Below are 26,183 nucleotides of genomic sequence, written 5' to 3' on the forward strand. Positions count from 1 at the left end.
CCCCTCGGGCGGGAGGCGTGGGGCGCTGCATAGAAAAAGCGGGCGGCCGGCGCGGAGCTGTCACCCCGCGCGCGCGCAGGCTGCGCACCGAGCCCTAACCCCGGCGACCCGGTGCAGCCTGGGGGTGGGGTGGGGGGGACCCCCCGGGAGCGCGGAGTGAGCCATGGCCACCACCAATGGGGCCGTGGAAAACGGCCAGCCCGACAAGAAGCCGCCGCCGGCCCTGCCGCGCCCCATCCGCAACTTGGAGGTCAAGTTCACCAAGGTGAGGGCGAGGCGGGTCCTTCCCTTCCGACGGCCCCAGCCGGAGCCTGGCCGGGGTGGGGGTGGAGGGGTGCGCACAGCCAGGCTGGGGGTAACCCCTTGGATCTAAGGTCATCTCCAGAGGGAACCCGCCCCACTAGGCACGCTCCAAGAGGGGGTTCGAAACCAGACCCTCGAGTCGGAAGGTTGCACCCCGCGCCCCCCATCCCCACCCCACCCCAGCTTTGCAGACCGCAGAGGTGCGTGCTGCAGGGACGGCGGCCCAGGCCCACTCTCTCCAGGCCCTGGGGCTGGGGACAGTCAGAAGACACCCAAGGCTTGAGCTTGTAAGGTCCCCCCCACAAGAAACCGTCAAGCCCGGTGGCGCCCCAGTGCTTGGCCTGCACCCGGTTCATCAGCAGGGCCGGGTGGGAGGGCGGCGGGGGGAGAAGGACGGAGCGATCTCCAAAGGGAACCTGGACGGAACGTCCAGGCCTGGGCCTGGGGCCGGTGGCCAGGCCAGGACTCACTGGCCCGGGAGTTGGAGGCCCCCCGGCTTTGCTTCTCTGAGTTGTTTTCTTGGGAGGCAGAGCCCTGAAAACACCCGGGAAGATGGCGAGGCCCGAAGGTGCGGCCCGGAGCCTTTCCCGGGGGAAGGGAGGACAGCTCCAGGCTTTCTTGAGTGGTGCTTTTCGGTGCCCACTTGAATCTAGGGTACTTGAGGGGTACGGCCCCGGAGCAGCCTTTGATTTCCTATCTCTACATTCTATTCTCCTTCCTTTTGCATGTATAACCTGTCCCTTCCCAGCTGCTGTGGACAGGACACTTAGGAAACTCAAAAGTAGCAAAAGATCTCTCTCCAAGACTTCTAATCAAGAAGCAAAAGTGGCTGGTCCCTGTGTGTGGCTTTCACATTTCCACCTCCAGCCACTGAAACCCTAGAGTTGATTGTGCCAAGATATGAGACATTTAAATTAGGAGGCATTTCAATTAGCCGTGTTGTGAGGTGAGGGGTCTGTAATCTACAAAGGCGCATGCATGCAAAGGCCGGGGATTGTTTTCAATGTCCTTCCCTTGGTCCTATCTCCTTGAGAGGGAAAATTACAACACACATTGTGGTTAATAGTTTTGGCTGTTGGTTGGTGGGTTGGTTTTACGCGAACACTCACGCTTGGCTGCTGTTGATGTACGTGGTATTTTGTTTTTGTTTTTAACAGACTTTTGTAAAACTATAGAAACCAGAAAGTAAACATAAGATGGTTTCTTTGCTCGGTACCTGTGAGGTCCCATACGCTGTTTGGCCCCAGAAGGAAAGTTGTCTGCTTTCCCAGCCATTTCTTTAGACCCTTTGACTGGGTAAATGCAGCAGTAATGGCGGAGGCTTCCTGGGCATGAGTGGCTATTGTGCTGGTGGCTGCATGGCGGGTACACACCACCCATCTGCAATCTGTCCAGGCTGAAATACTGTGAGGTGAGATCATCAAAGGACTGAGCCTTCACACCTCTGCCTGCTTTGCCCTTGTTCCTTGCACACCTGTGTGTGTGTGCTGGCCTCCAGAGCCATTAGAGCACCAAGGAGCAGCCTGTGCGGCCGGCTGAGGGTGAGCCCTGCAGTTGGGGAGCTTGGGGCTGAGAAGCAGGCGGCCGCAGCAGCGTCTGCCCCAGAAACAAGAGGAAGGGAGCAAGTAGGACAAACTGGAAGTTCAGAGCAGCGGCCTGGGGCAGGCAGGCCGCCTCATGAAGGGTGAAACAGCCAAGATCCTATGGTTTTCAAAAGCAATTCGTGACTCTTCTTCACCATAGAAGATTGGTTTGAGCCCGGGCCTGTGGGCCAGTTCTGGATGAAGACTTGGTCAAAACCCGTTCATGTGTTCTCAGATTTGAACCTCAGGCCTCGGGTCCTGTGCTGAGATTATAGTGAAGCATAAATCTTTCTGGGGTCTCTCCCTACACCTGGGTATACGGCAGCCTCTTCTAGTTTAGGGGGTTCCTTTCTTTATAAAGTTTCTCCCAGTAGCAAAGATAAAACTGTTCGGTTAAAAAAACCAGCTTGTATCCTCTCTTTTGTGAAAACTAAAATTCCCCCAAAACTCCTTTAAAAAAAAAAAGACTCCTTTTGAGCTTAGTTGAGTATGTAGCATCATGGCCAATGGAAGTTTCTGGACACAATGCCAGCAACATTAACTTATGCAACCTCCTTCACCTCCACCAGTGCTACCTTCAAACTCGAGTTTTGCTTCTTCAGTAAAATGTGAATTCTGCCCACAGCTTGCCATTGCTTTAATTTTATGTCTTTGTCGTATGCATTTCACACCAGTTCACAAGTGGAAGATCGTTTTTTTCTAGACCTTTCGTCCTGATTTGAGTCTCAAAGCAATTCGGCCAGCATCCTCGGTAGATCATGGTAGACTTTTTTTTTTTTTTTGGCTTCATTTGTGTCGCTTGTTTGTTTTAATGTGGAGAAAATAACAGTAGAAACCACTGATTGATTAGTAAGATAACTTCAGTAAGGTAAAAGACATACAGGAAGGGTTTAGCAACCTGAAGGTGGTCCTATAGGCTACAGATCAATGTCACGCACCACCAAGTAGATTTTTTTTTTTTGAGGAGATGAAATACAGACACTCGATCATGGAACCGGTTGCTATCTCCTCCTCCCCCCCCCATTTCAATTCTGTTTGGCCACCTTCTCATTTTCCCTCCCCTTTGGAATTAATACCAGGAAGGATGTAGAATCAGCAGTTTTCCCCGACAGTCTCTATTACCTAAGCCACGAAATTTCATCTTCCTTTAAATGGGCCTCTTCGCGGCCATGCTCTGCTCTCAGCTCGAACCTAACTCCTCCGCTTACTAATGTCTCGCTGTGACTGGGTGATTACTGGCTGCATGGCAAAAGTGAAGTCTTGGATTTGGTTTCAGCTGGAAGAATAACGCTGTAATTGTAGCCTGGTCTTTTCCTCGCACACTTCCCTGGGGGCCTGGCCTGAGATGGAAGGCACCCAGCTTCCAGAGATTGGGCCGTTACAAGCTCAGCTCTCAACTCTAAAGATGGGGGCAGATGTTCCCTGCCCACCTGCCCATCCAAGAGTTTGGCCTCCCCCCACGAGGAAGCTTGGGTGGGCCACCATTCTTGATGAACTTCAGCACTGCTACAAGAGAGCCCAATGCCTCTTCCTGTCCATGGTCCTCCAGACACCGGTGTTCCTAATGAATCTACTCCACCACCACTGACATTAGCCTTATTGGCACAGTTTGTCCTTGAAGCAATTTAAAGAGAAGCAGAAAGAGATACGTGTATAGGATATGCATTTAGATATAGAAGCAGAATCTGGTAAGCTAGTTCAGTCTTCAGAAACCATCTTTGGGCTGGATGGGAAGGGCTCATGCCTATAATCCTAACTACTGTGTAGAGGCTGAGCTCCAGAGGATCATGACTGGAGGGGAAGCCCAGGCAGAAAAGTCTGTGTGACTCCGTCTCCAAAACAAGCAGCAAAAAGTCATAGTGGAGGCATGGATTCAGTAGTAGGTCGCCAGCCATGAGCAAGAAAGCAGAGATGGAGCTGGAAGCCCCAAGTTCAAGCCCTAGTCTCAGCACAACGCTAAATAAGTAAATAACGGATGGCATTTTATTTGATCTTGGTATTGTAAAGGTAGGCTGCTAGCCGTTGCTGCCACCGCGGTCTTTCCCAGGCTGCACTGGGCGGTAGTGACAAAGCTCCACGTGACCCTGTGTGTCCCCTGGCTGGGTCGGCCGGGACCTCAGGCCATACTCAGAGCCTCACGTGACTTGTGTATCTGGTTCCTAGTTGTTTTCCAAAAGGCTTTGCTTCAGAGGCAGTTAGAGCGAAACTGAGATTAAATAGAAATGTATCCAATGCGTGCCCTTTCCAATTGGTTTTTTTTCCCTTTAGTTTTTATGCTTTTTTTCCCCCTAGAGAACAAATAATCTTATATTTAGCTCTGTTCTGGATAACTGAGGTTCTCTGTGAGATGAGCTTTGTGAGTTATATATTTGGGGCTGTCCAGGATGATCTGAATAGAATGTGAACGTTTGCTAATGTGGATTTTTTTTTAATTTATTTTTAATTTTTATTTATTTTGCCAGTCCTGGGGTTGAACTCCGGGCCTGCCTGGGCACTGCCCCTGAGCTTTTATCCTCCAGGCTAGTGCTCTACCAGTTGAGCCACACCTCTACTTCTGGCTTTTTAGTAGCTAATTGGAGATAAGAGTCATGGACCTTCTTGCCTGGGCTGGCTTCGAACCATGATCCTTGGAACTCAGCCTCCTGAGTAGCTAGGATTACAAGCGTGAGCCACCAGCACCTGGGCTTCTAAAGCAGATATTTAACTCTGTATTCCAACATTGGTTTTTATCATGCCCAACAGGAAATTTTACATATTTTAAAGGGAATAGAGTGGACCCGGGCTTTCATAGCACTGCTGACAGCTCTAGAGCATTGGCAAAATCTTATATATAGAACCTTAGCATGTGTCAAAACAGCAAGGAGGAGGGGCCTCACTGCTGATAGAACCTTCCGGGCTAGGTGATATAGATATATGAGGAATTATTAAGAAAAAATGCAACAGGACTTCAGTTTTATTATGCCGCTCTGTTGGTCTCTCCGCGTGATTCTGCATGTCCTGTCGGCCTCGGAGTCTCATCTGTACACCATCAAGGGAGATGTGGGGGGCAGGGGGTGGGTGGCGGTGAGGACGAAAGCAGACAAGACGTTACCTAAGGTCCTTAGCATGTTGAAAATTGTATGATTTTGATTGAAACCTAATGCGTTGTACTTCCTTGCCCGGATAGATATTTATCAACAACGACTGGCACGAATCCAAGAGTGGAAAAAAGTTTGCCACATATAACCCTTCCACCCTGACGAAAATCTGTGATGTGGAAGAAGGCGATAAGGTGGGTCCCTCAGTAATTCGATTATTGATCAAGGAAGGATGGGGGAGGGGGGGAATGGGGCAGGGGGGGGATCCCAGTGCAGGTTTGCCCTCGGGGTAGGGGCCTGGGAGCCCCGGCAGCTGCTCCGAGTGTATGGCTCTGACTCGAGGCCCAGCATGGGATCAATTACAGGCAGTCTTCTGCACAGAGTCCCCCTCTGGTGCTAGATCTTTCTGCATCTTCGAGGATGACCTCAGCTATCCTGTCATATGGCGAAAGCAAAGGTTTTCATCAATTATTAGAAGCTGGGGGCATTAAGAAATCCTTGCTGAGAGCGTTTCCGGCTGGTGTATTTCACCCAAGGGAGCACACTTTTAGGAGACACTTAAAAAAAAAAAAAAAGACTTGAAGGAAGAAAGACTGGCGTATTCAGGTGAGGCACTGTCACGTGACCTCCGGGTTTGGTTTGGTTTGGTTTTTTTTTTTTTCCCTCTCTACTAGGTATTTACGTGACCGTGTAAAACTGCAGTGCATGTAGCCCTGTAGCCAATGCAGGTTCCATTTTGTCATAGAGAAGCTAAGGGATTTTTGAATGTAGCGTTTATGCTTTATTATTATTATTATTATTTTCTCGGTTGGTCATGGGGCTTGAACTCAGGGCCTGGGCACTGTTCCTGGACTTTTTTTTTGCTCAAGGCTAGCCTAGCATTCAACCACTTTGAGCCACAGCACCACTTCTGGTTTTCTAGTGGTTTATTGGAGATAAGAGTCTCATGGACTTTCCTGCCCAGGCTGGCTTTGAACTGTGATCCTCAGATCTCAGCCTCCTGAGGAGCTGGGATTACAGGAGTGAGCCACCGACACCTGGCTTCTTTTATACATTTTAAGGGCATAAAGTCTATTTCAAATGGAATTGTCTGTGAAGGAAATGTTAAGGCAAAGAGAGAAAAGAAAGATGACAGTCTTTAACTGCTAGAGTATTGAACAGATCCTCGCTCTCACTCCCCCCCCCCCCCCCCGTAAGTTTCAAACTTGCTAAGCAGGTATCTCTATGACATAAGCCATACTTCCAGACCATTTTCTCTCTGTTTATTTTTGAGATAAGGTCTCACTTTTTTCAGGCTTGGACCTTGATCCTCCTGTCCGGCTATCCCATTGTAAATGGGATTATACTTGTGCAATGCCACACAGCTTTTTCTGTTGAGATGAGGTCTCAAAACTGTTCTCTCTGTGTGTGTGTGTGTGTGTGTGTGTGTGTGTGTGTTGTTTTTCTTGCTCAGGCTTCCCTAAAATCCAAATATTCCTTATCTGCAGAGATGGAATGACAAACCAGAGCAACCTTGCCCCCAGATTTGTCCACTCCAACCCCTCCCCACTTTTAATTAGTCCTGGGGCTTAAACTCAGGGCCTAGAAACTGTCCTTAAGCTTTTGTGCTCAAGCTAGCACTGTATCACAGTGCCACTTCTGGCTTTTTGGTGGTTCGTTGAAGGTAAGAGTCTTGTGGACTTCTCTGCCTGGGCTGGCTTCGAACCATGATCCTCAGATCCCAACCTCCTGAGTAGTGGCATAAGCCACCTGCCGGTGGCTCTTTTCCTTTTTCAAGATGGAGTCTTGCTGTGTTTCCCAGATAGGTTTCTCACTCCTGGGCTCCCGCCATCCTCCCTCCTCAGCCTCCTGCATAGCTGGGACTACAGGCTGTCCAGAGAGGTGCTTAATAGTGTATTAGTGATTTGAAGCTGGTGGGGTGAGGATGTGTGAATGCAGTTGGATTTTCTTGTCCCAGTGTCGGCTTACGGGGACATTCACAGGGACGCCTTGCAGGGGTCTTCCTCCCAAACTTTTCTCAAGCTGGGTTTACAGAGGAGCCTGGGGAAGCTGGGAAGGTCAGAAGGGAGGGCCTGGCACCGGCTGGACTTCCAGGGATGGACGGCAGGTTTGCCTGGCCGCTGTCTGGCATGGAGGCTTGGCAGCCCTTCATCGCCCTGTCAGCACCCAGACCCTTGCTGCCTGTCATCTCGAAAATAAAAGGTGGTGGAGGGTCCCCTAAATAACCCTCACTTCTTTCTTTTTTTGAAAAAGATTGAGGGGAACAGGCGCGGTGGCACACACTTATAATCCCAGTGACTCAGGAGGCAGAAGTAGAGGAATCACAGTCTTAGAATGACCTGGACGAAAGCGCGAGACCCCATCTGAAAAGAAAACCAACCGTAGCACTAAAGGGCTAGAGGCGGGGCGCAGGTGGTAGGATGTCTGCCTAGTGCCACTGAGGTCCTGAGCTCAAACCTTACTACCTAAAACCATCCAACCTCCAGAAGACTGGGGAGCAGGGAAGTAAAGCTGCGTGGTGGACGGAACCCTCACCTGCCACAGGCCTTGGGGAGAAGAAAGAAAAAGCAGAGTTCTGACACGCTTTCTGTCCCCACAGCCCGATGTGGACAAGGCCGTGGAGGCCGCACAAGCCGCCTTCCAGAGGGGGTCCCCGTGGCGCCGGCTCGATGGCCTGAGTCGTGGCCGGTTGCTACACCAGCTGGCCGACCTGGTGGAAAGGGACCGCGCCATCTTGGCTGTGAGTACTGGGCGGGGAGGGGCTCACTGAGGGCCTGTGCCCACAGGATTTTAATTTTTTTCGGGGCGGGGGGCGTGGAGGGGTGCTACTAGAGCTCGAACTCACGAGCTCTCGGCTTTTTCTGTCAAGGCTGGCACTTTGCCACTTGAGCCACGGCTCCACTTGCAGCTTTTTGGTAGTTAATTGGGGATCAGAGTCTCACGGACTTTTCTGCCACTGAGGCTGGCCTCCAGTTTAAGTCCTCAGATGAATGGTTCAATTATTTTACTTGTTCCCGGACTTGAGATATTCACAGATGGTCACCACGGGCTGGACTGTGTGCTGGTCCAACCTTGACATTTGCACGTTAATGTTTTGTTGCTGTTGGTGGTGGTGGTGTGTGTGTGTAGGGGAGTGTTGGTTGAACTCAAGACCGCACACTCTTGCTTGGCTGTCTTGCTCTTGACTGATGCTCTACCACTTGAGCCATACCCCCAGCCTGGCATTTTGCTGGTTAATTGGAGAAAAGGTTCTCTCCACCTTTTCTGTCCGGGCTGGCCTTGACCTTCCATCCTCAGATCTCAGCCTCCTGAGTAATTAGGTTGACAGGTGTGAGCTACCAGCGCCAGGCTGGAGATCTATGGCCAACCATGCTGTGTCCCTGTCCTGTCTCCAAACTTGTTCCAGACTTTGAGGCTCAGAGCAAACCTCCTTTGTGTGTTTTCATCCCCCCTCTGGGATTTAAGGAGATGTGTTGTTGTGATGCTGGGTTCGAGGAGAGAATGAGCACCTTGCAGCACCCAGAGGTGTCTTGACTGGACGGGGCCGGGTGTGCCCCGCTCTCTCTGGGGACGGATGCGCCACGGAAGCTTCCGGCTTCCCCCTGAGCTTCACTCTCAAGCTGCCAGACTGGCTTTCTCAAAAACATTTCTGTTTTCTCTGGGCGTGAGCTCATCAGTCTGCAATGTCCCCAGAGAGGCCATGCCTGCCCCTGCCCTCCGCTGTCCGAGCTGTCCCTGGGGACATGGCGATGTACCCGCACTCGCCCTGCCGCTCAGGCCACACTGGGCTCTGATAGAACCCCATGGGGGAGTGGCGATCCTCCGCTTCAGCTTCACCGGGAAGAATGCCCCCCTGCCCTCCCCACCCCAGAAGGAAGATCCAGCTCACACCGGTCAGCCTCACTATCTAGGAGGCTGAGGTGCGAGGATGGAGATTCAAAGCCAGCCTGAGCAAGAGAGTCCATGAGATTCCTGTGTTAACCAGTTAAAAACTGAAAATCTCAATACTGGCCCGGGTGTGGAGGGAGGGAGGGAGAAACAGAAATAAAGAGAGAAAGAGAATGACAGAAAGAACCAAGGGAGGGAGGGAAGGGAGAGAAGGAAGGAAGGAAAAGAAAGAGGGAGGGAAGGAGGGAGGGAGGAGCGAGGGTGGGTGATGTGATGGAGAGCTGGATCTCCTTCCTTCCTCCTTCCTTCCCTCCTTCCTTCCTCCTTTCTTCCTCCTTCCTACCTCCTTCATCTTTCCTTCCTTCCTGCTTCCTTCCCTTCATTTCTTCCCTCCCTCATTCCTTTCTTTAAGAATTTTCCATCTGTATTCATTCTAACATGAGTTTTTCTTGGATAAATTCCATACAATCAATTCGAAATTTGTATATTGTCATCCCAGTAAGCTATCTTATACAAAATAAATGATTTAAAAAACAATAGTGCTCCTAGAAAGCTCACCACGCCCCTGGCCTGTCAGCACTTGACCTGTTGGATATCTAAACCTATTTCAAAGATGGAGAAAATGGGTTACCCAGCCAGGGATGGAAAACCAGGAGACGGAAAAGAGGCTCCATGCCCCAAACTTCCCCACGAGCATAGCAACACCACCCTCTCGTCCTGTGCCAGGAAAGAGTTAAGCTCGACCCCTGACCCCCCAGCTCATCCACAAACAAGCAGATACTCCCAGGAGTGGCCGCTTGCGGGGTTCTGGCATTATCTGCCATTGCTAGGCTTCTCCTTAGTAAATAAAAATTCCAACTTGCAAAGCCCATCAATTGGATGTCTCTCCCTCCCTCACCACCCCCTCTTTGGTGCCAGTACTTGAACTTGAACTCAGGGCCTGGGCGCTATCCCTTGGCCTTTTTTCTCAATGCTGGTACTATACGTTGCGTGGACCCTGGGCCCTGAGTCCTGGGCTCGGGGTGGCCCCACGCGTGCGCCCTGGGGTGAGAGCGCGGGACGTCATGGGGGGGGGTTCCTTTCTTCCTTCCCACGGCATCCTCACCCCCTCACCCCACGGAGGCGCACGTGGCGAGCAGGAATTCAGCCGAGGGCCGTGTGTGCGGGTGGTCACTTCCTGTGCGCTCGGATGACTGGACATCTCAGCTCGGGGCTCCACTAAGGCTGTTTTGTCTGACGGACAAAGGGGTTCTCTTTCACCCAGGCTGGAAATAGAAAAGAATCCCCACCATTGAGCCCTGCGTACTCGCCCGGGTACCCCACCTCCCCCCAGCCTTGGGCTGGTGAGCAAGTCCCCCACACCCCACACCCCATTCTGCATCCGGATGCACACATTGTGCTGGAGGCATGGTCATTCTCCACAGCCCTGCCCAGCCCCCCAAAACACACCCTCTCCCTCGCCCTCGCCCTCGCCCTCTCCTTCTCTCTTTCCATTACTAGGGCTTGGCCTCTTGCTTGGCTTTTTCTGGCAAAGCTGGCGCTCTACCACTTGAGCTATACCTCCACCCCCAGCTTGGGGCTAGTTCATTGGAGCTAAGCGTCTCTCTCCTGTATCTGCCTGGGGCTGGCTCCAACCTGCGATCCTCAGCCCTCAGCCTCCTGAGTAGTGAGGATGGCAGCCGAGTGTCCCGTTTTCTGAACAGCGCAGAGGATGGGCGTGCAGAGCGTGATGTCCCAGGGCCCGTGGGGCTTTTGTTGGTTTGTTTTGTCTCCCACCCCATCTTTAATCACGGGACGGCTAAGGGAAAGCACGCTCATCGCCACGCCGTCTACCCACTTGTCCCTGCAGACGCTGGAGACCATGGACACGGGCAAGCCGTTCCTCCACGCCTTCTTCATCGACCTGGAAGGCTGCATTAAGACCCTGCGATACTTCGCAGGGTGGGCAGACAAAATCCAAGGCAGGAGCATCCCCACGGGTGAGCAGGACAGACCCTTATCTCTAGTGGGGTTCTCTTTGGGGGTCGGTGCTCCCCAGGATTCCCCTTCCTGGCCCATCCCTCCTTCCTCCCCGCCCCCCCCACCATGGCACTGTGTTCAGCCTTTCTCTAGGAAAAGCCATTCCTGAGGGGACTCAGGTGGAACTCAGCGAGGGCCGTCCCTGTGTCTGTCTTGTCTTTCAATGCCTCTCTGCTTTCTGTGTCTCTTGCAGATGACAACGTGGTCTGCTTCACCAGACACGAGCCCATCGGCGTGTGCGGGGCCATCACTCCAGTGAGTGCCGCGGCTGCGCTCTACCCAGGGAGGGCTTCCATCTCTTTGGAACCAACAGGAGCTTGGGTTTTGGTCCACCGTAACCATGGAAACCAGCATCCCGGGAGCACGTGCCCAGGGGCTCTCGAAATGCATTGTCTGTTGGATTCGTTGGGGAGATTCCAGCCCCGTGGCCAGGAGTGGCCGTGTCCCCTGGGAACGTGGGCTCTTGGGGGGGGGCTTCAAGGACAGGAGAGAAGGAAAGGTCTGGGTGACTTTGCTGAGGTCGGAGTTAGGCAGGGATGGGCACAGGTGGCAGAGGCCAGCAGCACAGCCCTGGCACCCGGGGTGGGGCTTGGTCACTGGGCCACAGGATTTGGTAGACACCCCAGGAATGCAATGATGTCTATCTGGAAAACCCCAGGCCCCTTCGATGGCCACTGTGTGGAATAGGGGTTGGAAAGATGTTGTTTTCACAGCCGGGCAAGGTAGGGCTCACCTATAATCCCAGCACCAGGGAAGTGGGAGTAGGAGGAACTCAAGTTTAAGATCAGCTTAGGCTCTATAGTGAGCCCAGCTCAGAAATACAAACAAAAATATGGGTGCTCCACACAGGAAGAGGAGGTTACCCCTTTAGCAAATGAGTGCGTGTATATGCGCGTGTGTGTTCGTGTGCTTGAACTCAAGGCTTGACACTGTCCCCTTACCTTTTTGTTCAAGGCTGGCACTCTACCACTTGAGCCACAGCTTCTTTTCCAGCTTTTTGGTGGTTTATTGGAGATAAAAGCCTCACAGACTTTCCTGCCCATGCTGGCCTCAAACCAGGATCCTCAGGTCTCAGCCTCCTGAGTAGCTAGGATTAAGGCATAAGCCACCAGTGCCTGATTGTGACTCCCTTTAGTAAACTCTTTGAGGGGGAGAGCTTCCGGACACATACACCACTGTCTTTACATAAGCTGTCCACAGCCATCTCCCAGAACGCAGTTTGGTCATGGCATACTCCTATGCTACCCCTTAAACCCCAGATCCAGACTGGGAAAAGGTGACGTCCTCTGTGAAGGCATGGCTGGGCCCCTGGGGCAGGCAGGGGGTGGACCTGAGTCCCCAAGGCCCTCTCTGTCGCTGTCACAGTGGAACTTCCCCCTGCTGATGCTGGTGTGGAAGCTGGCGCCGGCCCTCAGCTGCGGGAACACGGCAGTGCTGAAGCCGGCCGAGCAGACGCCGCTCACCGCGCTCTACCTCGCCTCGCTGATAAAAGAGGTAAAGACGTCTGAAAGGAGAGTCTGGGGCCGTTCCCACCTATGCACCAGGCCGGGGTCACAGGATATAATGGGGCTGCAGGCGCAGGCTCCCTGTTTGGCTTGGCAGTTGTGTTTGTGGTCTGTGAACTAGAATGAACTAGAATGAATGCCGGTGGAGGAATTACCTAGGGTTTGGATGTTTGGTCAGGATAGAGGATGGCGGAAGCTCACTCAGGAAGGCATCAAACATGCTGCTGGGCTTGGCAGTGGCCATGTGCAGAATGGTCTTCTATTTCCCTCCCCCCCCATCTCTCTCATGGGCTAGAATTCAGGACCTGGGCGCCCAGTTTCCTGGTGGTTCATTGGAGATAAGAGTCTCACGGACTTTCCTGCCTGGGCTGGTTTTGAACCACAATCCTCAGATCTCAGCCTCCTGAGCAGCTAGGAGGATAGGCGGGAGCCACCAGCGCCTGGGGGGGCCTTGTGCACTGGCTGAGCCCCCTCCCCAAAGCCTCCCAGCACCTCCTGCTCGCTGCACAGCCAGCACCCTCCCCCCAAGAAGCCACAGTTCAGGGAAAGAGAGGCCCAAGGGGCCTCCCGCCTCTCAGCCCCAGCCGCCCGCCCGCTCCAGTTATCCATCATGGCTGTCCGGGTGCCAAGAGGTAGAAAGAAATGGGAGCAAAAAGGGGTGAGAGGAGAGGCCCCCACCACGTCACCCTGTGGCGCCCAGAGCCCCGCGCCGATCGCTCCCTGCCTTCCTCTGAGGTCGTCTCCATCTCTCCCTAGGTCGGGTTCCCTCCAGGCGTGGTGAACATCGTGCCAGGGTTCGGACCCACGGTGGGCGCGGCCATTTCGTCTCACCCCCAGATCAACAAGCTGGCCTTCACCGGATCCACAGAGGTAAGAACCCCCTTCATGGAGGAGGCCAAGGAAGGAGGCACCCCCACACACAGACACACCCCCAAGGCCACCTGAGAAGCTCAGAGGATTTTCTCTTCTTCCTATTACAAATGTTGGCCCTGTCTTAGAAAAAAATAATAATAATAATAAGTCACAAAACCACCGGTCTTGTTTCCAAACTAAATAAATACAGCAGGAGCCCCAGAGGCAAAGATTGAGATAAGATAAAATTTTAAAATGTCACGCATCCCTAGGGCGGACAACATCATAATTATGGCTAATTATGGCTAAGAGACAATGGAGCTCCGAGGAGGTGACGGAGCGGAGCGCAGATCTCCAGTGTTGCCCTTCCTATGTAAAGCGCTCCTCGAGATCAATAAAAAAACAAACCAGCCAGCAAGTGGAATGACAGGGAAAAAATAGACATCATTTTCCATCTGAATAACCAGTGCTTGTGCCTGAGTTCATTGGTAAGCAGGGAAATGCAAGGTCAAATAAATCAGGCTCAAGCCGGGTGCTGTGTGTGTAGATACAGAAGTTATCTGGGAACGTTCCCAAGACATTACTATATCCCTGTTATGTGGGTTCAGGGACAGAACAGCCCCCCTTCACCCCTACACAGCATTCCTGTAAGGAATTATCATGACAACCTTCTCTGCTTAAAAGAGAAATGAAGCCAGTGAAGCCAGTGGCTCACACCTGCCATCCTAGCTACGCAGGAGGCTGAGATCTGAGGATCGTGGTTCAAGGCCAATCCAGGCAGGAAAGCCTGTGAGACGTTTTTGTCTTCCCCAGGCTGGCTTGGAACCGGGGCTTCTGAGCTCTCAGCCTCCCGAGTGGCTCTGTGGGGCTTTGTCTGTGCGCTGTTGATCTTGTGTCTCCCTCCTGAAGGTTGGGAAGCTGGTGAAGGAAGCGGCCTCGCGGAGCAATCTGAAGAGGGTGACGCTGGAGCTGGGGGGCAAGAACCCCTGCATCGTGTGCGCAGACGCGGACTGTGAGTCCCCCCTCACTCTCAGAGCGACTGTAAATGTCCCCCACGCCCTGGCCGGGTTGATTGTCCTGCCCGGGCCCAGCGGCACTGTTCTCCGGGGGTCCGGCCTTCCCGCAGTCCACCGCGGGTGTGACCAGCACAGCGCTGCTCCAGTCCCACTGGGGGCCAGAAATTGTCTTGGAAAAGTGCCCGGGATGGGTGGTCGTGGGGTGCTGTCCCCTCCGTCCCCCCCAAGGTCACCACCCTGCCCCTGCAGGGCTGGAGCCGGGGGCCGGAGCAACGGCCCCTGCAGCTCCAGGGCCCTGTGGGCTCCAGGCTCTCTGTGGACGCCATCCTGGCGGGTCTAAGGAGGACAGCATGGCTCAGCCTGGAGACCAACAGCCCAGGCCAGGTGCTGGAGCTCACGCCTGTAATCCCAGCTACTTGAGGAGCTGAGATCTGAGAATCCAGGTTCAAAGCCAGCCCAGGCAGGGAAGCCCATGAGATTCTTATGTCAAGTAATAGAGCTCTAGCCTGCAGAGAAGAAGCCAAGGGACAGTGGTCAGGCCCTGAGTCCAAACCCCAGGACCGGCATGCACACGCACGCGCGTGCACACACACACTCACACACACACACACACCTGTGCCTGGTTGTGGTCACTGCCTGAGTTGCTTGTGCCCTCAGGAAAGCCACCTGCCCTGCAGCCCAGGACCGTGTGTGTCTAGATCCACGCAGATGACACAATATTAAGAACATTTGCTGTTCTTGGCTGCTGGGCCCCGAAGAGGGCGAAGGGACTCCCCGGGGCATCCGCCCCCCCCCGCCCCCGCGCACAGGGTGGCCCATCCAGAGGTGCGGCCTCTCTGTGTTGGATAGCCTCCCCCATCCGCCCCGTGGCGCCAGCCATTCTCTTCAGAGAGAACAGTGCTTGCCCAGTCCTTTCGCAGATAAGGCTGGAATTGCCAACACCCCCAGAGAAACACTGTCGACCGCACAAGTTCTTACTAAAGTGCCCATGACTGACTGATACTGCCCATCCCTTTTTCCCAGTTGGTTCCCAGTGGGAGAGAAGACAGGGCAGAGCTGGAGCCCCGGGGAAGGGCGTGGAGCTGGACAGTCCGTGTGGGGTAGACACACGTCAGCCTAGCTAATGGCTTTCCCAGTCACCGGGCAGGGCTCCCCGAGTCATCCAGTGGGGACACATCTTGACGATCCAAACTCCCAATTCCTCTCCCAGCCACACACAGGATGGGGTCTGTGTGTGTGTGTGTGTGTGTGTGTGTGTGTGTGTGTGTGTGTGTATTGGGGTCATTCTCTCCTTCTCCCAACGGGAACAACTAAATGCTGACATCATGCCAAGGCTACTTCACCCTGGTTGGGGGACAGGAAATGAATTAGCCATCTTCAAGGAGGGGCAGCATTAGGCTGGCACTCAGCCCTGGCACCCGCGGGGGAGGAGAGCCGCCTTGGAAAGCTGTCCTGTGACCCCCCCCAGCTCTGATCATACAGACAAACCCTGTGGTGTGGTGATCGCCATTTGCTCACAGCCAGGGTGGGGACCCCAGCCCAGGTACCCCACGAAGTAGCTTTCCAGCAGATTTTATTTTTCTTTCAGTTGCAGTCCTGAGGTTTGCTCAGGGAGCCCCAGCGGCTAGGCAGGGGCTTTGCCACTTGAGCCATGTCTCCACCCACCTGGCTGTTTTTGGCTTTAGTTACTTTTCAGATAGAACCTAGGACTTCAGTCCTCTTACCTCCCACACCGCTGGGATTACAGGTGTGCTCCATCCTGCCCGGTCAGGTTTTAGCAAGTGATTTTAGTTTACCATCTAGTCTGTAATTCAGATGCAGTACTTAGACACAGATAACTCTGTACCCCATAACCCCCTTTCCCTCCTTGTTTTAAATCTTTGGGCCATATTCAAGAACTATTTACTCCCGGTGGCCAGTTTGGCTTTATTATTTTGAGGTTTTTTTGGGTGTGTGTTTGTTTTTCTTTTTGTGGTGTCTGGACTAAGACTTGAACTCAAGGCCTGACACTGTCCCTTAGCTGTTGGGTTCAGGGCTGGTGCTCCACCTCTTGAATCACAGCTCTACTTCTGGCATTTTTTTCCCCTCGTTTACTGGGAGATAAGAGTCTCCTGGACTTTCCCACCTGGATTTGGCTTTGAACCTAAATCCTCAGACCTCAGCCTCCTGAGTAGCTAGGATTACAGAACATTTTGGCTTCCTTAGAAGTTCTTGCCAAATTGGCCTAGGGCAAAACAAGATGGCGGCAGGAACGCAGGGATGAGAGAGGAGGAAAGAGTTGCGACGCTGGGGGCCGGGGCAGATGAAAGGCACTGACAAGTCCTGCAGTCTGCGGACTCCTTTAACCTCCAGCTTGATGAACTTAAACATTCTCTCCCATTACCCCCGCTCCTCCCCCATGCCCAATCCTGTCCTCTTTGGGAAATAGGAAGACCAAAATAAATTTCCGACACTGGGCATCCGGGGGCTGTTTTCTCGGGGCAATTAGGCCTGCAGCTGTGAGGGCAGCAGGCGTGAATGAGCTCACGGCTTCCTCTTGCGGCCTCTCTCTGGCACAGTGGACTTGGCTGTGGAGTGCGCGCACCGCGGGGCGTTCTTCAATCAGGGCCAGTGCTGCACCGCCGCCTCCCGGGTGTTCGTGGAGGAGCAGATCTACCCCGAGTTCGTCCGGCGGAGCGTGGAGTATGCCAAGAAGAGGTCCGTGGGCGACCCCTTCGACGTGAGCACGGAGCAGGGCCCGCAGGTAACCGCGTGTCTCCATCTGGCCACCCTGCGCTGCTATTCAGACTTTTCTTTTTGGTGCTGCTCTTGGGATTTGAACTCATAGCCTGGGCAGAACCGTCCCTTCGCTTTCATGTTCAAGGCTGGTGCTCTACCACCTGAGCCACAGCTCCCCTTCCAGCTTTTTGGGGAGGGTTAACTGGAGAGAAGATTTTCCTGGATGTGTCTGCCCGGGCTGGCTTCGAACCCTGATCCTCAGCTCTCAGCCTCCCTGAACGGCCGGGATGACAAGTGTGAGCACACGGCGCGGGCCTGACCACACACACACATACAGAGCATCGTGCGGGTCTGCTGGGGGCCTGGCTCTAAACCAGTGTCGGTGGGGAGCAGGCGAGGTGGTCCCCCCCCTGGGGACCCCCAGTTATTATCCCTCAGTCTTGTTCCAAGGCTCCGGCCGGAGACTCGCGCTGTGGGTCTTTGTTTTCCCCTTTTCATCCCTGCTGCTGAGATCTTATTCCCCGAGGACTCACAACTGTCTGAATCCTCCCGTCCCCGGCCTGGACAGAGCTCGCCCGGCCCAGGTCCCAGCGCGTGGACTGCCGGCCGCGGGGGAGAAGGTCTGGTCCTGTTTGCTTGGCGACCAAGGAACATGGATTGGGCACATGTCACCGGCAACCTGGCCAGCCCCAGGCCTGGCAGACAGAGCCCTTGAGCCAATCTGGGGTGAGGGGGGTGCGCATATTTCCATGTTTGTGGGGTCTGTGTCTCACCCTGTCATCTTCTTTCCTGACAAGCCCTTCTGCCTGTTTGATTTCACCAATGTGCGCGGACGCACGCGGCAGGGAGCAGAGGATTCTCACGTGGGCTCAGAACTGCTTGCAGGACAGATGGAAGGTTCTAGAATGTGGTCAGGAGCCAGCTAAGACCTGGGGTTTCCAGAAGGCCCTTGTATGAGCTCCCCCAGACCCCCCTCCCCCACATCCATGGACAAATGCTTGGAATACTGGGAGTTTCCGGCCAAGGTTTGGTTCAGCCAGAGAAAAGCTGGGACGGGCTGTAGCCGCAGCCCGGGTGGTTATTTGTATTTGGTTTGGGGGAAGTGGAGGACATCTATAAAGGTTCAAGATGAAAGGACTTCCTCCATCCTCTCCGCCCTCCCCATCCGATGCCCCTCTTCCCTGAGGTGACTCCTCTAGGACTCTTTACTTCTAAATCACTTTAAGGGTACTAAGAAGCGAAGGTGATCATGGCGTCTGATTGCTCTTCCTTATTATTCTTTCATGTGAGGGAGGAAGGGAAAACAGGATTTCGTACTTGCTGGGCTTGGTGCTCTACCATTTGAGTCATGCCTCCAGTCCAGCATTTTGCTGCTTAATTGGAGATAGAGTCTTTTGTTGGTGGTGGTGGTGGTAGTGGTGGTGGTGGTGGTGGTCATGGGGCTTGAACTCAGGGCCCGGGCGCAGTCCCTGAGTTCTTTTGTTCAAGGTTAGTGTTCTACCACTTGAGCCACACTGTTCCACTTCCAACTTTTTTGGGGTTGTTTATAGGAAATCACAGTCTCACAGTCTCTTCTGGCCAGGCTGGCTTTGAGCCATGATCCTCGGATCTCCTGAGTAGCTAGGATTACAAGCATGAGCCACCAGCACCTGGTACCAGTCTTGTTTATTAAGATGGGGTCTTGATTGTTTTTTGGCCTAGGCTAGCTTCAAACTTTGATCCTCTTGGTCTCTACCATCCAAGTAGCTGTGATTACAGGGATGAGCTATTACCTGCCAAACATTTTTTTCTACTTCTTAGACCTCTTTGGACACAATATCAGAGATTAACTTCCTATGATATGACTTACCCAATTTTGTCTCCAAGTTTATTGTTTTTTCTTTGACTATGTGTCCAGTAATGTTGCCTTTTTCTTTAAAAAAAAAATAGTTATAACAGTCTTTCCATTGTTGGCATCTACAGGAAAGCCCTCAACACACTTTGTACATGAGAAACTTTAGAAAACCTTTTATCCTTTTATTCTTCATGGCTAGATCTGTGATCTAATTGGAACTTTCTTAGCAGAAGGTGTGGAGTATGGCTCAGACTGGTTATTTTATTCTTTGGAGGAGGGAAGAGATGGAGGTCTAGCCTGAAACTCATGATAAAGCCAGAGTGGCCTTGCATACTTAATCTTCCCTCCGTCTCATGAGTGCTGGGATTACAGGTGTGCACCACCATGCCTGGCTTCATTCTCAGTATTTTAAAACTGGATGCCTTGTCACAAGTTGGTCAGTCACATGACATACATAGTCCATACTCTCCCCTTCCAAGCAAACCAGCCTGCCCCTCGGGAACACACCACCATCTAAACACGCCATTAGGCCATGTGGTTTTCTATTTAACACCACAGGAAGAAAACCAGTTGTCCTTTAAGTTCAAAAGTTAATACAGCTCTGCCTCACCCAGCCCAAGAGAAAAGGGCTCCATCTGAATGGCCACGATCGCTGGGTGCCGGTGGCTCACGCCTGTAATCTCAGCTACTCGGGAGGCTGAGATCTGAGGATCACAGTCCAAAGCCACCTAGGGCAGAAGTCTATGAGATTTTTTTTTAATCTCCATTTAACCATCAAAAAGCCTGATGTAGAAGTACAGTTCAATGGCATTGAGCGAAAAAGCTCAGGGACAGTGACCAGGCCCTGAGTTCAAGCCCCAGGACCAGCACAGAATACATTTGGGTGTTTGTGCACACGCATGTGCATGTGAGTGAGATTTGAGCAGCACGCTTGCCATCTGTGAAGAAGAGCGGGCTGCCAGTGGTGTTGCTGAACTCAGCCGTGGCCCTGTGTTTTCTAGATAGACCAAGAGCAATTCGACAAGATCCTGGAGCTGATCGAGAGTGGGAAGCGGGAAGGGGCGAAGCTGGAATGCGGGGGCGCGGCCCTGCAGGACAGCGGGCTCTTCATCACGCCCACCGTCTTCTCCGAGGTCACCGACAACATGCGGCTTGCCCGGGAGGAGGTACGCATGCGCGGCCGGGCTCCAGCGCCGGGCTCCTACAAAGTGCTTCTTCCTGGGACCCGGGAATTTTAGGAGTATGCCCAGCACGAGCGGATCCTCTGTACCTTGGGCTCCTTGGGGATCCTGGATCCCCAGTGCCTCTGGCAAACGCCAAAGACTGCACCCCAACTTCATGATGCTGCCGTGTTCTAGTGCTTTCCAATGTTGCTCATCCACTCTGCGTGACAGTGCGCCCTCCTGTTCAGCCAGGCAGGGGAGAGTCATTGTCCAGCTGAGGATTCCAGGGCCATGACTGGGCTCCCCAAGGTGTCCCCAGTCTAACACACACACACACACACACATGCATGCATGCATACACACGCACACATACACATGCACACACATGCACACATGCATGCATGCACACACACATATACACATGCACACACATGCATGCATGCACACACACGCACACACACCACCCTTGATATGAGCCAGCCTTTAATTCTATCTTCTCTTTGCTGGGTTGTAGCCTGTGTGACTCTTGTTACTATGGCAACATGTTATGGAAACAGACCGCCTTTGCAAAGGGCCTACCCAAAGGTCACGCAGAGGCGCTGTCTTCTGTGTACCCCGATGCATATGAGCTACCCCAAAATCTCTCAGGATGGAGTCTTCAGAAATGGATGCCAAGAATCTTCATAGATATTTTTGGTGGTTTTATTTGTGTGTGTGTGTGTGTGCACACGCATGCGTGTGTGCATGTGCACGCGTGTGTACACTTGTGCCAGTCCTGAGGCTTGAACTCAGGGCCTGGGTGCTGTCCCTAAACTTCTTTTGCTCAAGGCTAGCATTCTACCACTTGAGCCACAGCACCACTTTTGGCTTTTTCTGAGTAGTTCATCAAAGATAAGAGACTCACGGACTTTCCTGCCCGGGCTGGCTTGGACCTGCGATGCTCAGATCTCAGCCTCCTGAGCAGCTAGGATGACAGGCGGGAGCCACCAGTGCCTGGCCGTGTTTATTTTTAAATGTGTGTCCCCTTTCAGTGTTCCCTTGAGATTTCAACCTTCAGGCAGCCAGGGGGTCTCTTTCTTCTCTATTCTTCATGGTTGTATGGGTGCGGGCTCTGGAATGTACGAAAATATCACAAGCCCCAGCAAACACCTGCCCAGATGTTCAGGGCTGCCCCCACCTTATTCTCAGTGCTCTTCTTGGACTTTCTCGTAGATTTTTGGACCAGTGCAGCCAATACTGAAGTTCAAAAGCATCGAAGAGGTAATTAAACGAGCCAATAACACCGACTACGGACTGACAGCGGCCATCTTCACCAAAAACCTGGACAAGGCCCTGAAGCTGGCGTCGGCCCTGGAGTCCGGGACAGTCTGGTGAGGCGAGCTTGTGTGTGTGTGTGTGTGTGTGTGTGTGTGTCCATGTCTGTGTCTGTTCTTACTTGCTTGTGAGATTCCTCTTCCACGGGCAGAGAGCCTCTGGTTGTGGTCCACTCTGACCTTCAGCAGTGCCTACGCCGTGTGGCTTTAGGCCTCTCATTTTCTATGAAGACACATGCAGGCGGAAGGATTTATCTTATTGTATTATCATATTGTTCCTAAGACCCTCCGCAGCTACCAAAAATTCATGGCTGCCCAAGTTCCTTATGTTCAAGGATCTAGTACCTGACTAGGTCTTCCTGTGTACTTCATTTTTGGGCCAGTCCTGGGCCTTGAACTCAGGACCTGGGCACTGTCCCTAAGCTTGTTCACTTAAGGCTAGCATTCTACTACTTTGAGCCACAGCACCATGTCCAGTTTTCTGGTGGTTCATTGGAGATAAAGAATCTCGCAGGGACTTTCCTGCCCGAGTTGGCTTCAAACCTCAATCCTCAGCTTTCAGCCTCCTGAGTAGCTAGGATTACAGGTGTGAGCCACTGGTGCCCCGTAAGAGTGCATTTCTTTTTGGACCATGTCTCCTCTTCCTAGTTTTTCTCTCCCATCCCCTACCCACAAGTTGTTACAGTTCATTTCCAGCAGTGTCCAGTGAGGACCACTGCTGCGTTCGTTCACCCTCTGTCCCTCCACTTCTGTGTAATGTGACTTTTTCCTGAGTATTTTCCATCAAGGTTGAGTGTAGCTGTGACTAGATCCTGCAGCCGGGCGTACTCACTGGCGAAGTATGGACACCGCCCTGCTCCCTGGCCGGGCTTTAGCTCTCCCGAACTTCCATTTTCCTTTTTTTCGTTGGGGGGGGGGGGTACCATGGCTTACACTTGCCCATTCCTCTGACTCTAAGCTCACAGTTGGCGCCCTACCACTTGAGCCACGCCTTCAGCCTGGCTTTATGCTGGTTATTTTGGAGATGGAATCTCTTGGACCTTTCTTCCTCAGGCTGGTTTTGAACTGTGATCCTCAGGCCTTGACTTCCTGAGTAGCTAGGATTACAGGTACAAGCCACAAGCACCCAATAAATGAGCCCATTTTAAAGAAGTGAATTGAAGCTCACTCAGAGAGGTTGGGTAAGTTAGAGTCACAGATTCTAGGAAGAGTCTGGGAGATCTATGTCACTTCAAAGCTAATTCCTGCCTCGGAGCTGGTGGCTCACACCTATAATCCCAGCTACACAGGAGGCTGAGAGCTAAGGATTGTGGTTCAAAGCCAGCCCAGGCAGGAAAGTCTGTGAAACTCTTGTCTCCAATGAACCACCAGAAAACCAGAAGTGGCGCTGTGGCTCAAAGTACTAGAGCGCTAGCCTTGAGCAAAAGAGCTCAGAGACAGCACCCAGGCCCTGAGTTCAAGCCCTACAACTGACAAAAATGCTAGAAATGGAGCTGTGGCTCAAGTGGTACAACATCACCCTTAAGCAAAAAAAAGCCAATCAAGAGCATGAGGCTTTGAGTTATAATAATAATAATAAATAAGCCTTTATTTCCTGAGCCCTAATTTCTCTGTATGTGTCTGTTGGGCTCTCTCTTTCTCTCTCTTTCTCTATCGCGCTCCCTCTCCCTCTCCCTCTCCCTTTCTCTCTCTCTGTCTCTCTGTCTCTGTCTCTGTCTCTCTCTCTCTCTCTCTCCCATACACACACACCAGTTTTTAGTCATCATTGCATGTGGCAGGCACTGGGCATGCTCATCATGGCCAGGAACTGGGGAGGGAAGTGGAGGCAGGATGGATTTTCTCAGGGAACTGAGCAATGTCTCCCTCTCTCTACAGGGTCAACTGCTACAATGCCCTCTATGCCCAGGCTCCGTTTGGTGGCTTTAAAATGTCGGGAAATGGCAGAGAACTGTAAGTCCCTTTCTTACCCCAAGTCTGCCAGCCATCGGTAGGGCAGTGACTCAAGCTTTAGCCCAGCGACTCCCCAATCCCCAGGCCTATCACAAAGGCTAGCAGTGGTCCTTTCCCTGAAGGCTGATCTGAATTCCTCCCTCCCTCCTTCCCTCTGGCCTCCCCGCTACAGCCTCCCCCAGAGCCGAGGCCGCCGTCAGACCCACCATGTCCCAGTTGGTTTGTGGCGTTGTGATCTTACTTTTGCTTAAAACAGCCTCCAACTGCAAACCCTCCAGCCTTCACCTCCTGAGTAGCTGGGATTATAGGCGGGAGCAGCCACACCTGGCTTGTTTGCAGACTCTTTTAATTTGTATGACAGGCTGGGCACCCATGGCTCAGACTTGTAATCCTAGCTACTCGGGAGGCTGAGACCTAAGGATCATGGTTCAAAGCCACCCCAGGGAAGGAAAGTTTGTGAGATCTAACTGCAAAAAGTTTCTGTCATTGTTGCTTTGGGGCCCTTTGGACAAGCCTTATGGCTCCCCCTAGTGGCCTGTGCTTGCTTTCTCCGAGACAGCAGCCTTGTCCTTGAGCCCTCCCCAGCGCAGGGTCAGAGGTCACCTTTGGAGCCACCTGCTCTGACCCCCTGTGCTGAGCCAGTCAGGTCTTGAAGCCAGGAGCCCAGCCCCTCTGCAGCACATCTCCCCATGGCCAGACTTGCATGAGAACTGCAGCCCCCCTCCCCAACCCCCGGGCCACCAAAGCAATGCCTGGAGGCTGGATCTGCAGGCAGACCCGTGGGTCCACTGACTCCTGGTTTGCACTGTTATAAGGGTGATCCACTGCTTGGTTTCCTTCCTACCACCCTGGGGGCATCTTCAGGCCCCTTAGAGACCCTGGCAGAGAGCAGAGCGTGGTGATCACACACTGAATGCAGACTCTGCTCTCAGACTGCAGTTAGCAGCAGCACACAGGGAGGTTTGGGGTCCTTTTTTTTCTGTTTTAAGTTTATTTGGATTCCTGGACGATACTTTACCAAAGTTTTTGATAAAACAAATCAATAAATAAAGGAATTCCATAAACTGGATGTCAGTGACTCCTGCCTGTATGAGCGACTCAGAAGGCCAAGATCTGAGGATCTCGGTTCAAAGCCAGTCCAAGCAGGAAAGTCTGAAGGACTCTTATCTCCAATTGACCAGAAAAAAGCTGGAAGGGGAAGCGTGGCTCAAGTGGTAGGCACTAGCTTTGAGCAACATATTAAAAAACAACAACAACAACAACTCAAGAACAGCACCTAGGCCCTGAGTTCAAGTCCCAGAAATGGCATGAAGGAGGTTTGTGGACACATCATGTCCTCTCTATCCTTCCCTGCTAACGTCTGCACCCCGGCCCCAGCCCCGGGCCTCTGCGCTCCCCTCGGGCACACCCAGCCCTCTCTCCTGCACCCTACTTGTTTTAATACCAAGTATTTATCCCCAAGACAAGCCATAGTTCTTCTGAGGATTCCAAAAGCATCCTATACAAACAGCTTTATGCTTATTCTATTTATGTATGCATTTATTTACTTTTGTGGGTTGTGGGACTTGAACTCAGGTCCTGGGCATTGTCTTTGAGCTTTTTCCATTCAAAGCTAGCACTCTACCACTTTGAGCCACAGTACCACTTCCAGTTTTCCAGTGGTTCATTGGAGGTAAGCGTCCCACACAAGACTTTCCTGCCCATGCTGGCTTTGAACTGCGATCCTCAGATCTCTGCCTCTTGAGTAGCTGGGATTACAGGTGTGAGCCACCAATATCCACCTCACCTTGGTATTTAAAATTACATTTCCAATTACCCAAGCTCATTAGTGGCATCATAATCCCAGCCTCTCCTTCTAGCAAGACGTCATTCACAATTTCCCTTTTCTCAAGATCCCCAAGTTACCCGGAAGAGTAATCAGGCATTAGAATAACTCCCCAGAAACTGTGTGTGACCTGTTCCCTCTCCTGTCATCTCAGAGGTGAATACGCGCTGGCCGAATACACCGAAGTCAAAACTGTCACCATCAAACTCGACGACAAGAACGCCTGAAAGAGAAGGCAGGCTCCCGGCTCAGACACCAGATGACCGAAGGTGGCCAATGAAAAGCGCAAGGAAACCATCTGCCGTCTGCCCTCCGCCCCCTTTCCCTAGACCCTCGCTTCCGAACGCTCCCACGCTACCTACCGGAGCTGAATAGTTTTCAATCTCCTCCTCTTGTTCTGTTACTACTCAAGCTCTGGATGCCCACCGTCAGGCTGGGTGTGGGAGATCACTCCTGCCTGACGGGGGAGCTGTGGAGCCGTTTCTGAGTGCGCTTCTGGGGCAGGTGTTGGGAGGTGGCAAGCTCTGTGAATGCAACCTGGTATTAGATGTGTCCAGATGCGGCTTCTGGTTAGAATTTGGAAGGGTAGACCCATCCGGAGGAAAGGATTAGCACTGAGATGAAAACACATACATAAGTGAAAGGGCTTGGTGGATGTGATGCAGGAATCTTCAGGGGGAGGGCGTCCTGGGGCCTGGGCATGCATACAGGTGTGGACCTTGAGGACTGCCATTGACATTGACCTTGAGGTTCACCTTGAGACGAATCCAGCCTTTGGAATAGGATCAAGCTAAAGGACTCACTCTAAAATAGTGTCCCGGGGTACCTTCACACGGGCACTTTCTTAGAGGGAGGACATCTTTGCTGTTGACCTAGTATCCTCGCGCCACAATGACAGAACAAATGTTAAGAAATGAGTAGGCTCCAGCGCTGACCAATCAGAGTCATAATCACCTTTTTTTTTCTTTTTTACAAAACCTGTGCACCACTACCACCTTGGATAGTCCATTACAATGAGCCTTTGTGCTTTGCATACTTACCCACGGTTCCATTGTTCATTTTGGCTAGTGAAATGCACACACTGGAAAGGCGAGGCTTATAATACAGCTCTGCTTTTTGAAAGTCCCATCCAGACAT

At 52.5% G+C, this 26,183-nt stretch overlaps 1 protein-coding gene across 1 annotated transcript; it reads left to right on the top strand.

Moving 5' to 3' along the window:
* The first annotated feature begins 79 nt into the window (after positions 1-79).
* On the top strand, positions 80-26,183 carry Aldh1a3 (aldehyde dehydrogenase 1 family, member A3). The gene is made up of 13 exons (XM_013012171.1): positions 80-265; positions 5,053-5,157; positions 7,563-7,703; positions 10,701-10,830; positions 11,064-11,125; positions 12,236-12,364; positions 13,132-13,245; positions 14,137-14,239; positions 16,802-16,986; positions 19,797-19,961; positions 21,171-21,328; positions 23,147-23,221; positions 25,201-26,183. The coding sequence occupies exons 1-13, from the start codon at positions 164-166 to the stop codon at positions 25,271-25,273; spliced, it is 1,542 nt and encodes a 513-aa protein (XP_012867625.1). The 5' UTR covers positions 80-163; the 3' UTR covers positions 25,274-26,183.

This window comes from Dipodomys ordii, unplaced genomic scaffold, assembly GCF_000151885.1.
Source record: "Dipodomys ordii isolate 6190 unplaced genomic scaffold, Dord_2.0 Scaffold15, whole genome shotgun sequence".
NCBI classification, from domain to species: Eukaryota; Metazoa; Chordata; class Mammalia; order Rodentia; family Heteromyidae; genus Dipodomys; species Dipodomys ordii.

What these genes read in the sequence shown, in the direction of transcription:
- Aldh1a3 (XM_013012171.1), top strand. Translation starts at nt 164, where the DNA reads ATGGCCACCACCAATGGGGCCGTGGAAAACGGCCAGCCCGACAAGAAG. An exon ending in GGGACCGCGCCATCTTGGCT is followed by an intron (nt 7,704 to 10,700) that starts GTGAGTACTGGG and finishes TTGTCCCTGCAG; the next exon opens with ACGCTGGAGACCATGGACAC. An exon ending in AGGCAGGAGCATCCCCACGG is followed by an intron (nt 10,831 to 11,063) that starts GTGAGCAGGACA and finishes TGTCTCTTGCAG; the next exon opens with ATGACAACGTGGTCTGCTTC.